The 19,026-nt window shown below is 40.9% G+C and overlaps 1 protein-coding gene across 1 annotated transcript in view; it reads right to left on the bottom strand.

The window, feature by feature from the left end:
• The window catches only part of HASPIN (histone H3 associated protein kinase), a 107,603-nt gene that overhangs the window by 67,885 nt on the left and 20,692 nt on the right, over positions 1-19,026 (bottom strand). The window contains exons 2-8 of the mRNA XM_063450877.1: positions 14,104-14,315; positions 13,859-14,020; positions 13,513-13,630; positions 5,748-7,100; positions 4,545-4,734; positions 4,350-4,447; positions 3,950-4,150 (exon numbers count right to left, since the gene is read on the bottom strand). Of these exons, the coding sequence (XP_063306947.1) occupies positions 3,950-4,150; positions 4,350-4,447; positions 4,545-4,734; positions 5,748-7,100; positions 13,513-13,630; positions 13,859-14,020; positions 14,104-14,315 (2,334 nt within the window). The remainder of the gene's footprint in view (positions 1-3,949; positions 4,151-4,349; positions 4,448-4,544; positions 4,735-5,747; positions 7,101-13,512; positions 13,631-13,858; positions 14,021-14,103; positions 14,316-19,026) is intronic.

Below are 19,026 nucleotides of genomic sequence, written 5' to 3'. Positions count from 1 at the left end.
AAAAGAAATCAGCACTCCCAGGGTTTATTAAAAAAAAATAAAAAAATATTCTAAATGTTTTACTTTATTCCAACGGTCAACGTTTCAGTTCCGCTAGGGAACTTTCATCAGGACAGAATACAAACCTATTTAAAAATCAGCATGGCTTAAATAAGGAAAGTAATCAAATAAACTCACAGTTCAGATGTGCAGGGGGCAGACCATCCTCCCTTCCGAGCGAGTGGGTGGGTACAGGGAGCATACGTTACTTCCTGAATGCCCGCGTCCTCCATCTCCATGGAGACGTCGGGCGCATGCGTATTGGACAAACTGCTATCTCTGCATCCACCCCTCGCACGGGAGCTAGATCTCACACACCGTGCTAAGGGAATACATTGTATCACTGCATTAAGCCTGTTATATAAATACACACTCATCTATATGATCATACACAGGCTTCCAGTAAATATATTAGCCACTGTCACTACATACATAAAATTAAAGGTATAAGAAAACCTGATTAGTAAATCATTTTAACTGATATAAAGGTCATACTGTCTGACACATCTCTTGATTAACCCCTGTGAACACTTTACTTGTTATCCCCAAAATTCAAGTGCTCAGAGAGTATTCAATGATATACCAACCTAATAAGGTGCAAACTAAAATATAATCTGCAACCTCCCCTCTCTAGTACATCTCAAAGTGCATATTACACTATGTTTAGAAAATAATAAAGTGCTCATAATACTCTAATATCAAAGGCTATTTAAGCCTGATTATCAAAAAATATCATAAATTGTATCTGTGCAGAAAAAAACATTCTATAAACAACAAATCCTTTCTAACACTTCTTTCAGTTTGGTATTTGTCCATTTTCTAATGTTTCTTCTTCCTGTTATAGTCACTTAGTATTGCTACGTCCATCACTACTGAATTCTACAGTTCCTTGTCAACCATGCCAATGTCCGTTTGATTGGCCAGTACTTGCTTGTCTGTCTGGATCTGGAAGTCCCACAGGAACTTAGCCCGGTAATGCTTAAACTACCATTTGTGGTATATTCCATCTTAAGTCCCATCTGGACCTAAGCAGATCCAGCCCATATTCTAAGCAGATCGCGCATCTCCTTGGTATTTGCCACAGTTGATGTTTTCTCATGTTATTGTCCTGGAATTAGCATCTAGAGTGGTTTCCCACTTGTCTATTGTAGCGGGCCAGGGGTAACCCGAATGGTTATCTTCAGTAAGTCACTTCGGTTACTTAAGAGGGGATCGTTAACACGTAGAATCCCATTCTGTCCCCCCGTAACTAGACGACACACAACTTTATTGGCAACATTCTACTTTATACTTTTTCCCCATGCAAGGGGTGGACACCACACAAGGACATTGTCCCCTCCCAGGATCTTCCCCAGGAGAGGAACTCTGGTCCCTTAGTCCCTTGTTCTTGCCACCCCAACACAGGTCTTCCCACTTCTGGTGAGAGGGGGTCTTCTTGCCATAATCCTCTATGCTCGGGGACAAAACGCGGGAGAGGGGAGTCGCTGTCCCTTTGTCTCTCAGGCACAGAACTTCCGCCACTCAGGGTCTTCTTCCCAAGAGTCTCTGTACCTGGGAGTCCCAGTACGGGAGAGACTCCCACATCTTGGGCTCCCAGCCACAGAAAGCCCGCCAAACCTGCCGTTGTCCCCTAAGGATGTCCACACCAACCCAAGGGACCTCCACAATGGTACCTGTTGCGTACAGCCCCCGTTCGCAGGGTCCCTGTGTGAAACCAGGCAAGGGAAGCATCTCCTTTTGGAATTAGAATGCTCCCCCTGGTCAGTGCTTATTTATACGAACAGCGGCCACCCTTGCGGTTTCACACTTGTTTCAAAGTGTTATTGCGGTCTCGCACTTATGTTGCAACTTGGGGGAACGTTCAAATTGATTTTCCACCTCTCTGTTCCTGTACGTCCAGTTGTATAGTTACAATTACATGTCTGTGAGTCCACCCATAGTACAGCGCTACGGAATCTGATGGCGCTATATAAATAAATAATAATAAAAATTGGTGTGAACATTCCAAAGGGGCCCTGGGCGGTCCTTGTTCGGGAAACGAACGAGTACGTTCAGGATACGAACGAGGATGGAAGCAGTTCGCGGATGCTCCCCCTCAATGGCGGCCAGCAGTACGAACTGGTGGCCACCCAGGGGAGACACACGCCAAGGCTTCTCTATTGGTTTTTGCAACAGGTCGAGTTGTGAACGTTTTAATCAACATCCTAATCTAGGTATTAGGGTGGTCCCCGTTTGGGAGACGAACAAGTTCCGTTCGTATGAGCTCCCCCGAACAGGGATCAGGCAAAACACACAAATAGTCACAAATACATGGGAAAATACAGGCAATAACATAAAGACAATTCATGGACAAGTAGCTCTACCGCCACAACTATCAAGTTCTTAATGAAGGCTCTTATTGGCTTGTTGACCTTGTATAGAGCCAAGCATTCCAGAATCCATGTGTGTGGCATTGTATCATAGGCTTTCTTGTAGTCAATTCAGGCTGTACACAGATTGGTCTGTCTGGTCTTATAATCCTGGTCTACTAGTAGTTAGTGTTTTGAACTGCTGGTGTGGTTTCCAATACCATTCGGAGCATTGCTCATGTACTGACTTATATACCTATTGATCTTGAAGGCTATGATTCCTGAAGGACCTTCCATGTTGTGGGGAGGCAGGTGTTGTTCCCTTGTAAGGGTCCTTCATGACCAGTATTGTTCAGCCTTGTGTAAGACAGTCAGGGTGGGAGCCTGTTGCTAGTAGCTGGTCCATTTAAACTGCTAGGAGCTCAAGGGCATTGTTAATTTCTATATCCAGTAGGTGTGGATCATGTCAGCTTCTGGGGCTGACTACATCTTCATGTGGGCTACTCTATGCTGGAAATCTTCCACTGTGATGGTGATTGAGTCATGTTCTGGCAGCATGCAGTGTTCTGCTTTCATGTGGGCATCCTTGTTATGTGATGTTTCTTTCTCCAAGATGTTCTTTCAGTACTGTTCAGTCTTTGCTCTGAGTAGGTCTTGGGTGGATATGTGGTAGTTCCCCTGCAGCTGTGCATACACTGTGGATGGTTCTTTGGTAAACAGGGCATTGATTCTCTTAGCCTCTGCTTCTCTGGTGTATCTGCTTAGTATGGGTGCCAGTGCTGTCAGTCTTTGATTAGCTGTTTCCAGTGCCTCTGGTATGGGCATATATTTGTACGTCCTCAGTAGCCAGGTTCTAGCTTTGCTCTTTCCATCTCTGTGAAGTTGACCCAGCTTACCAACCTCATTCCGTGTTGTCTTTATCTTGGTTTCCAGTCTTAGTCTCCATGGTGGGCATTGCATCTCTTTGAGGTCGATCTTGTAGTCTCAAGAACTACTAATGCTGCGGCATATATGAGCATGTTAGTCTCTCTGATGATAAGGGTTGGATAGTGCCTCATTAACTGCAGATAGCATGCTGTCTGGTGGCCATTTTCCAGTGATCTTTGGTAGTCTTATCCGATGGTCAAGGATTTCTAGGATCATTTTTCTTAAATCTGCTGTTATTCCAGAGACAAAGAGCACACTAAATAGATTTTTTTTTTTTCTTAAATAGTTTTTTTTTGCTTTTTAAAGTGTTCGTGCTGTCCTGATAAAAGTTCCTTTTGGGAACTGAAAGCTTTATTGATATTATGCAATAAAGGAGAAAATCCTGGAGTTTTGGTATCTATGTTGCTGAGTACCGTGTAACTGTGTCATATTATGGAGTTGGAGTGCAAAAGCTCTGATTTCCTAGATAGATATAGATACATTTATATATATTTTCTTTTTTTAATATATATTTTTTTGAAAGTGTTCCATTAATAAGCGTACTTAATGCTAGCTAAATTAGGAGAATTAAAGAAATTGGGCCACGTTCTACCAAAAGACCACGTAGTAATCCACATCGTTCTATGAACACTGACCTTCAAAGCCACATGCTTTCCCCGTCTCATGGTCTTGAATACTTCCCCATATACCCCTTCTCCTACTTTCTGACAGAGACGCAGCTCAGTTTTGTTCAAGCAGTGAAGGAAAGAAATGGGCCCATCCTGGTCACACTCCATGAACACCTTGTCTGCATCACTGAGCTCCTCACATGATGAACGACGAGGACTCAGCAGAAACTACAAGAAAGACAGAACTCATGAGCAGAGACTTTATATGAACCGCCAACCTCGAACTATCAAGACAACCAGAGTATAAGATACATTACGTATTTAGGAATCTCTACATACTATATAGTTTGATGAAGATGTCAAACACGGAACAAGCAATGACTCCAGAGGACAAAAAGACTTTCTACATTAGGAAAAACAAACTTACCAAGGACGAACGCTGTGATACCCTTGTGGAGTTGACACTGCATGGAGTGTGAAGTTCCAGTCGAATATCTTTGTCTTCTGCTCGATTGGAAAGCATTGCTAATTCAATAGGGATGTAGAAATAAAGCAAAGAAAAATGAACACAGAAAATAAATAGAACACCTTAAGAAATGGTGGAAGAGCACAAAAGCCCTACCTTTCTTCTTCCGGTGCAGAGACAGAGCAGCTCGAAGACGAAGCCAACGCTGGTGTTCTTTCTGGGGATCTGGAACTCCATCAGGAGACAAACTCAAATTCATGGCAGTTGATGAATTCATGAACGAGGAGGTGAGAAGTGAAGTAGAGTATAGGAGGGAGGAAGATAAGGCACTGCAACTTGTGGCATCCTGTGAAAGAGATTTCCAAAAGGTTTTATCCTGCCACATGAATATTTCTATTTATGTTGACTATTCTCTCATTGCAAGTGCCTCTGTCCCTCCTTTTGGGTGCAAATCTGTCCCTAAAATTACTAGAGGAAAACGTACATCTATCCGTCAAAGTGCAGGGTTCCCAAGATGATGATTGTTAAATGACTGATTTAATAGAAATTAAATGATTTAAAAACAGCATGCATCTGAGACAAAGCTGGAAAGTGAATGTTAATATATATTATAGGAAAGGTCTAGCAACCTAGCTGGAGTACAGCCTCACGTGACAATTTCAAGATAACTCTGCATTTTTATAAATGTCTGCCGCGGTAGTGGTGGTCTTCCTTGCTCACTGCTTCTAATTGAGAAATATTCTGACACACATGCGTCATAGGACTCCAGTGCATCAGCATTCACTCTTCTGGGACAACGCTGGAGGGCCCGAAATTAAAATCAGTTTTTTCAACACTTTAGCATTACAAATAGATGTAATTTCCAGAAGTGGAGCGTTTAAATGCAATTACTCAGCCTCATTTATACTACACTGAGCAGCAATGCAAGTTAATGTAATTAAAGAAAAACCTTTACTGTGCAAATTCCAGTGTCATTATCAAACCGTTCTAGAACAGCTTAACAAATAACCTGGGTCTCCCAGGCACCAACATTGCATCTGGTCTTCTTCTGCTACTGAGCTAAGTCCGGGTGACGCATGGCCCTGCTTAGCAATAGATACTCTTTCAATGAATCAGGAGCTGAACCTGAGCAAGCCCGGCAGGAACTTGGCAAGTCGTTCTAAAATGGTTTGACAAATTACACTGGCACCATTACCACTGTAGCAGGGTGCTGTATTTCTGGGTCTTGGAGGTTTCTAAAAAACTAAATTAAACTCTACTACTGCTGCCTAGGTTGGGAAAATATCTGAATACCGCTAAACTGAGGTTTTGGTTTTTGACCAAACTTCACAATAAAACATGAAAACGGCTTACGCTTACCTCTCTAAATCGCAACACTGGTATGTCATGTTTTCGGAAAGAAAGATCTGGGATAGGTTTTCTTTTTTTCTGACGAGTGCCCCACCTATTGACACTAAATCCACTTATACACACTTTCCTCCCTGTGCCAACAGCCTCCTGGGTAGCAGTGGAACTCTGTATTTTATTCTTTACCCGGGAGTCAGAAAGGACTGGTGTCCTAGTTATTGTGTCAACAGGCAGGGTGGACCCAGATCCCTGTATCACAGCCTCTGTTTTCAGTGAAGGAGACACAGCGTTTTTAATGACAAAATGCTTAGCAACAATGTTTGAATCCAGAAGCACAACAGGCTGCATCTTCTTAAGGCACAAGCCTTTGTCTGTTAAATGAATTATTCCTGTATTGCTCTGCAGTGTATCTCTGCATGTATTGGCCTCCAATTGCTGTGCATTTTCCAGAGTATCAGCCTCCCAAGGGGGTGACCTGGCAGGGTTAATGCATCTTTGAGGGGACTTCGATACTCTGTTCTTTGCTTGATAGTTTTTAGTCTGTAGATGTTTTAGAGGATGTAAGGTCTCATTGTCTGCATAGGGGCTATCAAATAACACCAGAGTCAATGCCCTCTTACAGGGCACCCAAGTGTCCTCTGGCAGATCCTTATCATTTGCTTCCAGGGACTCATGTTTAGAGTCCATGTTGGAAAAAAGATCTGAGCTGATACAAACTACACTGTCATGATTCTGGCTATTGCATGGTGTGAGTGGCTCCTCGAGACAGATAAGAGATTGGGATTGACAGGAAGAAGGCATGGAGGACGAATGTGATAATGGATAAAAGGGAAGAGAAGAAGACGATCTCCGGCACTGCTTAATTTTTGAATCAATGAGTATAGATGTTGGTTTACGGGATGTGTTGTCTTCGTGATCAAATTCCAGCCTCATGGACTTTGAGTGTCGCCTTGACTTGCCTGCTCGTCTCTTGATTTCACTTGAGGCACTCGTGTCCCTTTCTGTATTACTTTCATTGTGAGCACTGAGCAGATGCGTTTTCCTGCATGTGTCAAGTTTTCTGACTTGGAGATGTTCTGAAATAAAGGAATCCTTCACATTTGGCTCCACAAAACTCACTATCGCACTCTCTTCCAGATTATCACGCAAATCTAGGGATCTTTTCAAAGTGTCTCTAGCCTTCAGCCTGGGCAGCACTGCCACAGATGGAGTGCTTGAGAGCAATGGGCTGTTATGGAGAGGACTTTGAAGAATCTCTGCAGAAGAGTCAAGGATGTTACTGATCGCTTTACGCCGTCTCCTTTTCTTCTGTGATGATGGACCACAGGTTTGATAATCATATGCGGAATCAGAGGGTTGAATGAACTGAAATTAAAGAAGGAAAACAAAAGTATGAATTTAAATTCCATTAGGCAGCAATGTAAACACTACCTTTTCTCTGAAAAGGCAGCGTTTACATTGAAAAGCCTACAGGGACATGCTATAAGCACCAGAACAACTACATTAAGCTGTAGTGGTTCTGGTGACTATAGTGTCCCTTTAAGAATTGTATATTTCTCATGAATTAAACTTCGCTAGTTTTAGAAAAACTTTTTCAGCTGGCTCCTAGATTCCAAACAAATTTGTCAGGCCCTGCCATAAACCACTAACCATAAATAACCCCCCTCCGTCCATTACTTCCCTAAACCACTAACTGCACAATGAATAACCCCCCCTCCATCCATTATTCCCCTAAACCACTAACCGCACAATGAATAACCCCCTCCATCCATTATTCCCCTAAACCACTAACCGCACAATGAATAACCCCCTCCATCCATTACTCCCCTAAACCACTAACTGCACAATGAATGACCCCCCCATCCATTATTCCCCTAAACCACTAACCGCACAATGAATAACCCCCTCCATCCATTACTCCCCTAAACCACTAACTGCACAATTAATAACCCCCTCCATCCATTATTCCCCTAAACCACTAACTGCACAATGAATAACCCCCCCCATCCATTACTCCCCTAAACCACTAACTGCACAATGAATAACCCCCCTCCATCCATTATTCCCCTAAACCACTAACTGCACAATGAATAACCTCCTCCATCCATTATTCCCCTAAACCACTAACTGCACAATGAATAACCCCCCCCATCCATTATTCCCCTAAACCACTAACCATAAATAACCCCCCTCCGTCCATTATTCCCCTAAACCACTAACCGCACAATGAATAACCCCCCCCCATCCATTATTCCCCTAAACCACTAACCGCACAATGAATAACCCCCTCCATCCATTATTCCCATAAACCACTAACCATAAATAACCCCCCTCCGTCCATTATTCCCCTAAACTACTAACCGCACAATGAATAACCCCCCCATCCATTATTCCCCTAAACCACTAACCGCACAATGAATAACCCCCTCCATCCATTATTCCCATAAACCACTAACCGCACAATGAATAACCCCCCCCCATCCATTATTCCCCTAAACCACTAACCGCACAATGAATAACCCCCCCTCCATCCATTATTCCCCTAAACCACTAACCATAAATAACCCCCCTCCGTCCATTATTCCCCTAAACCACTAACTGCACAATGAATAACCCCCCCCCATCCATTATTCCCCTAAACCACTAACCATAAATAACCCCCCTCCGTCCATTATTCCCCTAAACCACTAACTGCACAATGAATAACCCCCCCCATCCATTATTCCCCTAAACCACTAACCATAAATAACCCCCCTCCGTCCATTATTCCCCTAAACCACTAACCGCACAATGAATAACCCCCCCCCATCCATTATTCCCCTAAACCACTAACCGCACAATGAATAACCCCTCCCATCCATTATTCCCATAAACCACTAACCGCACAATGAATAACCCCCCCCCATCCATTATTCCCCTAAACCACTAAACATAAATAACCCCCCTCCGTCCATTATTCCCCTAAACCACTAACCGCACAATGAATAACCCCCCCCATCCATTATTCCCCTAAACCACTAACTGCACAATGAATAACCCCCTCCATCCATTATTCCCATAAACCACTAACCACACAATGAATAACCCCCCCCATCCATTATTCCCCTAAACCACTAACCGCACAATGAATAACCCCCCTCCGTCCATTATTCCCCTAAACCACTAACAGCACAATGAATAACCTCCTCCATCCATTATTCCCCTAAACCACTAACCGCACAATGAATAACCCCCCTCCGTCCATTATTCCCCTAAACCACTAACCGCACAATGAATAACCCCCTCCGTCCATTATTCCCCTAAACCACTAACCGAACAATGAATAACCCCCCTCCATCCATTATTCCCCTAAACCACTAACCGCACAATGAATAACCCCCCTCCGTCCATTATTCCCCTAAACCACTAACCGCACAATGAATAACCCCCCTCCATCCATTATTCCCCTAAACCACTAACTGCACAATGAATAACCCCCCTCCATCCATTATTCCCCTAAACCACTAACTGCACAATGAATAACCCCCTCCATCCATTATTCCCTTAAACCACTAACCGCACAATGAATAACCCCCCTCCATCCATTATTCCCCTAAACCACTAACCGCACAATGAATAACCCCCCTCCGTCCATTATTCCCCTAAACCATTAACCGCACAATGAATAACCCCCCTCCGTCCATTATTCCCCTAAACCACTAACCGCACAATGAATAACCCCCCTCCATTATTCCCCTAAACCACCAACTGCACAATGAATAACCCCCCTCCATCATTCCCCTAAACCACTAACCGCACAATGAATAACCCCCCTCCATCCATTATTCCCCTAAACCACTAACCGCACAATGAATAACCCCCCTCCATCCATTATTCCCCTAAACCACTAACTGCACAATGAATAACCCCCCTCCATCCATTATTCCCCTAAACCACTAACCGCACAATGAAAAACCCCCCCATCCATTATTCCCCTAAACCACTAACTGCACAATGAATAACCCCCCTCCATCCATTATTCCCCTAAACCACTAACCGCACAATGAATAACCCCCCTCCATCCATTATTCCCCTAAACCACTAACCGCACAATGAATAACCCCCCCATCCATTATTCCCCTAAACCACAAACCATAAATAACCCCCCTCCATCCATTATTCCCCTAAACCACTAACCGCACAATGAATAACCCCCCCCATCCATTATTCCCCTAAACCACTAACCGCACAATGAATAACCCCCCTCCATCCATTATTCCCCTAAACCACTAACCGCACAATGAATAACCCCCCCATCCATTATTCCCCTAAACCACAAATAACCCCCCTCCATCCATTATTCCCCTAAACCACTAACCGCACAATAAATAACCCCCTCCATCCATTATTCCCCTAAACCACTAACCGCACAATAAATAACCCCCCCATCCATTATTCCCCAAAACCACTAACCGCACAATGAGTAACCCCCCCTCCATCCATTATTCCCCTAAACCACTAACTGCACAATGAATAACCTCCTCCATCCATTATTCCCCTAAACCACTAACCGCACAATGAATAACCCCCCTCCATCCATTGTCCCCCTAAACCACTAACCGCACAATGAATAACCTCCTCCATCCATTATTCCCCTAAACCACTAACCGCACAATGAATAACCCCCTCCATCCATTATTCCCCTAAACCACTAACTGCACAATGAATAACCCCCCTCCATCCATTATTCCCCTAAACCACTAACCGCACAATGAATAACCCCCCCTCCATCCATTGTCCCCCTAAACCACTAACCGCACAATGAATAACCCCCCTCCGTCCGTTATCAGCCTAAACCACTAACTGCACAATGAATAACCCCCCTCCATCCATTATTCCCCTAAACCACTAACCGCACAATGAATAACCCCCCCTCCATCCATTATTCCCCTAAACACCTAACTGCACAATGAATAACCCCCCATCCATTATTCCCCTAAACCACTAACCGCACAATGAATAACCCCCCCTCCATCCATTATTCCCCTAAACCACTAACCGCACAATGAATAACCCCCCCTCCATCCATTATTCCCCTAAACCACTAACCGCACAATGAATAACCCCCCTCCATCCATTATTCCCCTAAACCACTAACCGCACAATGAATAACCCCCTCCATCCATTATTCCCTTAAACCACTAACCGCACAATGAATAACCCCCCTCCATCCATTATTCCCCTAAACCACTAACCGCACAATGAATAACCCCCCTCCATCCATTATTCCCCTAAACCACTAACCGCACAATGAATAACCCCCCTCCATCCATTATTCCCCTAAACCACTAACCACACAATGAATAACCCCCCTCCATCCATTATTCCCTTAAACCACTAACCGCACAATGAATAACCCCCCTCCATCCATTATTCCCCTAAACCGCTAACCGCACAATGAATAACCCCCCTCCGTCCATTATTCCCCTAAACCACTAACCGCACAATGAATAACCCCCCTCCATCCATTATTCCCCTAAACCACTAACCACACAATGAATAACCCCCCTCCATCCATTATTCTCCTAAACCACTAACGGCACAATGAATAACCCCCCTCCATCCATTATTCCCCTAAACCACTAACCACACAATGAATAACCCCCCTCCATCCATTATTCTCCTAAACCACTAACGGCACAATGAATAACCCCCCTCCATCCATTATTCCCCTAAACCACTAACCGCACAATGAATAACCCCCCTCCATCCATTATTCTCCTAAACCACTAACCGCACAATGAATAACCCCCCTCCGTCCATTATTCCCCTAAACCACTAACCACACAATGAATAACCCCCTCCTTCCATTATTCCCCTAAACCACTAACCACACAATGAATAACCCCCCTCCGTCCATTATTCCCCTAAACCACTAACTGCACAATGAATAACCCCCCTCCATCCATTATTCCCCTAAACCACTAACTGCACAATGAATAACCCCCTCCATCCATTATTCCCCTAAACCACTAACTGCACAATGAATAACCCCCCTCCATCCATTATTCCCTTAACCCCTTAAGGACACATGACATGTCTGAAACGTCATGATTCCCTTTTATTCCAGATGTTTGGTCCTTAAGGGGTTAAACCACTAACCGCACAATGAATAACCCCCCTCCATCCATTATTCCCCTAAACCACTAACCGCACAATGAATAACCACCCTCCATCCATTATTCCCCTAAACCACTAACAGCACAATGAATAACCCCCCCTCCATCCATTATTCCCTTAAACCACTAACTGCACAATGAATAACCCCCCTCCGTCCATTATTCCCCTAAACCACTAACTGCACAATGAATAACCCCCCTCCATCCATTATTCCCCTAAACCACTAACTGCACAATGAATAACCCCCCCATCCATTATTCCCCTAAACCACTAACAGCACAATGAATAACCCCCCCTCCATCCATTATTACCTTAAACCACTAACTGCACAATGAATAACCCCCCTCCATCCATTATTCCCCTAAACCACTAACTGCACAATGAATAACCCCTCCATCCATTATTCCCCTAAACCACTAACCGCACAATGAATAACGCCCCCTCCATCCATTATTCCCTTAAACCACTAACCGCACAATGAATAACCCCCCTCCATCCATTATTCCCCTAAACCACTAACTGCACAATGAATAACCCCCCTCCGTCCATTATTCCCCTAAACCACTAACTGCACAATGAATAACCCCCCCTCCGTCTATTATTCCCCTAAACCACCAGCTGCACAATGAATAACCCCCCTCCATCCATTATTCTCCTAAACCACTAACCGCACAATGAATAACCTCCCTCCATCCATTATTCTCCTAAACCACTAACCGCACAATGAATAACCCCCCTCCATCCATTATTCCCCTAAACCACTAACCGCACAATGAATAACCCCCCTCCATCCATTATTCCCCTAAACCACTAACTGCACAATGAATAACCCCCCTCCATCCATTATTCCCCTAAACCACTAACCGCACAATGAATAACCCTCCTCCATCCATTATTCCCCTAAACCACTAACCGCACAATGAATAACCCCCCCATCCATTATTCCCCTAAACCACTAACCGCACAATGAATAACCCCCCTCCATCCATTATTCCCCTAAACCACTAACCGCACAATGAATAACCCCCCTCCGTCCATTATTCCCCTAAACCACTAACCGCACAATGAATAACCCCCCTCCATCCATTATTCCCCTAAACCACTAACCGCACAATGAATAACCCCCCTCCATCCATTATTCCCCTAAACCACTAACCGCACAATGAATAACCCCCCTCCATCCATTATTCCCCTAAACCACTAACTGCACAATGAATAACCCCCCCATCCATTATTCCCCTAAACCACTAACCGCACAATGAATAACCCCCCTCCATCCATTATTCCCCTAAACCACCAGCTGCACAATTAATAACCCCCCCATCCATTATTCCCCTAAACCACTAACTGCACAATGAATAACCCCCCCATCCATTATTCCCCTAAACCACTAACCGCACAATGAATAACCCACCCCCTCCATCCATTATTCCCCTAAACCACCAGCTGCACAATTAATAACCCCCCCCCCCATCCATTATTCCCCTAAACCACTAACCGCACAATGAATAACCCCCTCCATCCATTATTCCCCTAAACCACTAACCGCACAATGAATAACATCCATTATTCCCCTAAACCACTAACCGCACAATTAATAAAACCTCATTTAATTTACCCTTTCTTTAGTAGGCCGTGATCCTTGAGTTTTCATAACATTGGAAGGTAGTGCTTTCCGACGAACAGTAACAAACCTCCGGAATGGTGTTGATAATACAAGTGAAGCAGTGGGATTCCTATGCAAGAGATGACGCTTATATGGGAATATTTTTCATTTTATAAAAACTACAAATCAGCAGCAGTAAGGAAAAGACACAGTTCTATGTAAGTCCGGGAATAGTAAGATAATAATGGGCACACTGTCGCAAACACTAAATCTCACAAGATGATATTTTCTCCCAACAGCCAAAGTGTGGAAATGCAGATACTGTATGGAAGATACAAAGGTTTCAGAGGACACGTACCTTTTCAACGAGGGCCCTGTTTCTCCTTCTAATCCATTAGATGTTCGTGCCGAATCAGATTTCGGTTGGATTTTGCTCTCGGACTTTGTGTCTTTCTTTCTTATTTTCACAGCTGGGCGTTTCTTAACTACTTTCCTAACCTTACACATAACCCTCTTCTTTCTACAAAAGAAATAGCAAAACATCGAAGAAGCAGGATAAAGAGAAGGAACAGGCAGAGGTATGCACAAATAGAGGATACTCACTTTCTATAGGGTTTAAAGTCAGAATCGCCATTGCAGGATGGCTCACATGACGAGGAGAGGAGGGAGCAAGAGGAGGAAGAAGAGCTGGAGAAGAGATGATTGGCTTCCACTGGAGATAACCAGTGCTGTGACTTTACCCTTCGCAAAGGCTGAAGGCGACCATAGGTTCGCAATGTCCTTCCCCTATCGCAGGTTACACTTTTACCGGCCATCTATGACAAAAAAACATTAAAAAAATATATATATCGATAACCAAATTAAGGTGCATGATTAATCTGAGAAAACGATGAGCAAATAGGTAATACGATAAGATCGGGATTCAACAATATTAATAGTTGAGAGAGGGGAAAATATAATATTAATAGGGAGAGTGGGGATAATATAATAATAGGGAGAGTGGGGATAATATATTAATAGGGAGAGTGTGGATAATATAATATTAATAGGGAGAGTGGGGATAATATAATATTAATAGGGAGAGTGGGGATAATATAATATTAATAAGGAGAGCGGGGATAATATAATATTAATAGGGAGAGAGGGGAAAATATAATATTAGGGAGAGAGGGAATAATATAATAATAGGGAGAGAGGGGATAATATAATATTAATAGGGAGAGTGGGGAAAATATAATATTAGGGAGAGAGGGGATAATATAATATTAATAGGGAGAGAGGGGATAATATAATATTAATAGGGAGAGAGGGGAAAATATAATATTAATAGGGAGAGTGGGGATAATATAATATTAATAGGGAGAGAGGGGAAAATATAATATTAGGGAGAGAGGGGATAATATAATAATAGGGAGAGAGGGGATAATATAATATTAATAGGGAGAGTGGGGAAAATATAATATTAGGGAGAGAGGGGATAATATAATATTAATAGGGAGAGAGGGGATAATATAATATTAATAGGGAGAGAGGGGAAAATATAATATTAATAGGGAGAGTGGGGATAATATAATATTAATAGGGAGAGAGGGGAAAATATAATATTAGGGAGAGAGGGGATAATATAATAATAGGGAGAGAGGGGATAATATAATATTAATAGGGAGAGTGGGGAAAATATAATATTAGGGAGAGAGGGGATAATATAATATTAATAGGGAGAGAGGGGATAATATAATATTAATAGGGAGAGAGGGGAAAATATAATATTAATAGGGAGAGTGGGGATAATATAATATTAATAGGGAGAGAGGGGAAAATATAATATTAGGGAGAGAGGGGATAATATAATAATAGGGAGAGAGGGGATAATATAATATTAATAGGGAGAGTGGGGAAAATATAATATTAGGGAGAGAGGGGATAATATAATATTAATAGGGAGAGAGGGGAAAATATAATATTAATAGGGAGAGTGGGGATAATATAATATTAATAGGGAGAGAGGGGAAAATATAATATTAGGGAGAGAGGGGATAATATAATAATAGGGAGAGAGGGGATAATATAATATTAATAGGGAGAGAGGGGATAATATAATATTAATAGGGAGAGAGGGGAAAATATAATATGAATAGGGAGAGTGGGGATAATATAATATTAATAGGGAGAGAGGGGAAAATATAATATTAGGGAGAGAGGGGATAATATAATAATAGGGAGAGAGGGGATAATATAATATTAATAGGGAGAGTGGGGATAATATAATATTAATAGGGAGAGTGGGGATAATATAATATTAATAGGGAGAGTGGGGATAATATAATATTAATAGGGAGAGTGGGGATAATATAATATTAATAGGGAGAGAGGGGATAATATAATATTAGGGAGAGAAGGGATAATATAATATTAATAGGGAGAGCGGGGATAATATAATATTAATAGGGAGAGAGGGGATAATATAATATTAATAGGGAGAGAGGGGATAATATAATATTAATAGGGAGAGAGGGGATAATATAATATTAATAGGAAGAGAGGGGATAATATAATATTAATAGGGAGAGTGGGGATAATATAATATTAATAGGGAGAGTGGGGATAATATAATATTAATAGGGAGAGAGGGGATAATATAATATTAATAGGGAGAGTGGGGAAAATATAATATTAATAGGGAGAGAGGGGAAAATATAATATTAATAGGGAGAGAGGGGAAAATATAATATTAATAGGGAGAGTGGGGAAAATATAATATTAATAGGGAGAGAGGGGATAATATAATATTAATAGGGAGAGAGGGGAAAATATAATATTAATAGGGAGAGAGGGGAAAATATAATATTAATAGGGAGAGAGGGGATAATATAATATTAATAGGGAGAGAGGGGATAATATAATATTAATAGGGAGAGAGGGGAAAATATAATATTAATAGGGAGAGAGGGGATAATATAATATTAATAGGGAGAGAGTGGATAATATAATATTAATAGGGAGAGAGGGGAAAATATAATATTAATAGGGAGAGTGGGGATAATATAATATTAATAGGGAGAGAGGGGATAATATAATATTAATAGGGAGAGTGGGGATAATATAATATTAATAGGGAGAGAGGGGATAATATAATATTAATAGGGAGAGAGGGGAAAATATAATATTAGGGAGAGAGGGGATAATATAATATTAATAGGGAGAGTGGGGAAAATATAATATTAATAGGGAGAGAGGTGAAAATATAATATTAATAGGGAGAGAGGGGAAAATATAATATTAATAGGGAGAGAGGGGAAAATATAATATTAATAGGGAGAGTGGGGATAATATAATATTAATAGGGAGAGAGGGGAAAATATAATATTAATAGGGAGAGAGGGGATAATATAATATTAATAGGGAGAGTGGGGATAATATAATATTAATAGGGAGAGTGGGGATAATATAATAATAGGGAGAGAGTGGATAATATAATATTAATAGGGAGAGTGGGGATAATATAATATTAATAGGGAGAGTGGGGATAATATAATATTAATAGGGAGAGAGGGGATAATATAATATTAATAGGGAGAGAGGGGAAAATATAATATTAATAGGGAGAGAGGGGATAATATAATATTAATAGGGAGAGAGGGGATAATATAATATTAATAGGGAGAGAGTGGATAATATAATATTAATAGGGAGAGTGGGGATAATATAATATTAATAGGGAGAGAGGGGATAATATAATATTAATAGGGAGAGAGGGGATAATATAATATTAATAGGGAGAGAGGGGATAATATAATATTAATAGGGAGAGAGTGGATAATATAATATTAATAGGGAGAGTGGGGAAAATATAATATTAATAGGGAGAGAGGGGATAATATAATATTAATAGGGAGAGAGGGGATAATATAATATTAATAGGGAGAGTGGGGATAATATAATATTAATAGGGAGAGAGGGGATAATATAATATTAATAGGGAGAGTGGGGATAATATAATATTAATAGGGAGAGTGGGGATAATATAATATTAATAGGGAGAGTGGGGATAATATAATATTAATAGGGAGAGAGGGGATAATATAATATTAATAGGGAGAGAGGGGAAAATATAATATTAATAGGGAGAGAGTGGATAATATAATATTAATAGGGAGAGAGGGGATAATATAATATTAATAGGGAGAGAGTGGATAATATAATATTAATAGGGAGAGAGGGGATAATATAATATTAATAGGGAGAGAGGGGATAATATAATATTAATAGGGAGAGAGGGGAAAATATAATATTAATAGGGAGAGAGGGGATAATATAATATTAATAGGGAGAGAGTGGATAATATAATATTAATAGGGAGAGTGGGGAAAATATAATATTAATAGGGAGAGAGGGGATAATATAATATTAATAGGGAGAGAGGGGATAATATAATATTAATAGGGAGAGAGGGGAAAATATAATATTAATAGGGAGAGAGGGGAAAATATAATATTAATAGGGAGAGTGGGGAAAATATAATATTAATAGGGAGAGTGGGGAAAATATAATATTAATAGGGAGAGAGGGGATAATATAATATTAATAGGGAGAGTGGGGATAATATAATATTAATAGGGAGAGAGGGGATAATATAATATTAATAGGGAGAGAGGGGATAATATAATATTAATAGGGAGAGAGGGGAAAATATAATATTAATAGGGAGAGAGGGGATAATATAATATTAATAGGGAGAGAGGGGATAATATAATATTAATAGGGAGAGAGGGGATAATATAATATTAATAGGGAGAGAGGGGATAATATAACATTAATAGGGAGAGAGGGGATAATATAACATTAATAGGGAGAGAGGGGATAATATAATATTAATAGGGAGAGTGGGGATAATATAATATTAATAGGGAGAGTGGGGATAATATAACATTAATAGGGAGAGTGGGGATAATATAATATTAATAGGGAGAGTGGGGATAATATAATATTAATAGGGAGAGTGGGGATAATATAATATTAATAGGGAGAGAGGGGATAATATAATATTAATAGGGAGAGTGGGGATAATATAATATTAATAGGGAGAGTGGGGATAATATAATATTAATAGGGAGAGAGGGGATAATATAATATTAATAGGGAGAGAGGGGAAAATATAATATTAGGGAGAGAGGGGATAATATAATATTAATAGGGAGAGAGGGGATAATATAATATTAATAGGGAGAGTGGGGATAATATAATATTAATAGGGAGAGTGGGGATAATATAATATTAATAGGGAGAGTGGGGATAATATAATATTAATAGGGAGAGTGGGGATAATATAATATTAATAGGGAGAGTGGGGATAATATAATATTAATAGGGAGAGAGGGGATAATATAATATTAATAGGGAGAGTGGGGATAATATAATATTAATAGGGAGAGTGGGGATAATATAATATTAATAGGGAGAGTGGGGATAATATAATATTAATAGGGAGAGTGGGGATAATATAATATTAATAGGGAGAGTGGGGAT

Source organism: Pelobates fuscus, chromosome 4 (assembly GCF_036172605.1).
Source record: "Pelobates fuscus isolate aPelFus1 chromosome 4, aPelFus1.pri, whole genome shotgun sequence".
NCBI lineage: Eukaryota > Metazoa > Chordata > Amphibia > Anura > Pelobatidae > Pelobates > Pelobates fuscus.
This window is presented reverse-complemented; position numbering and strand designations above follow the sequence as displayed.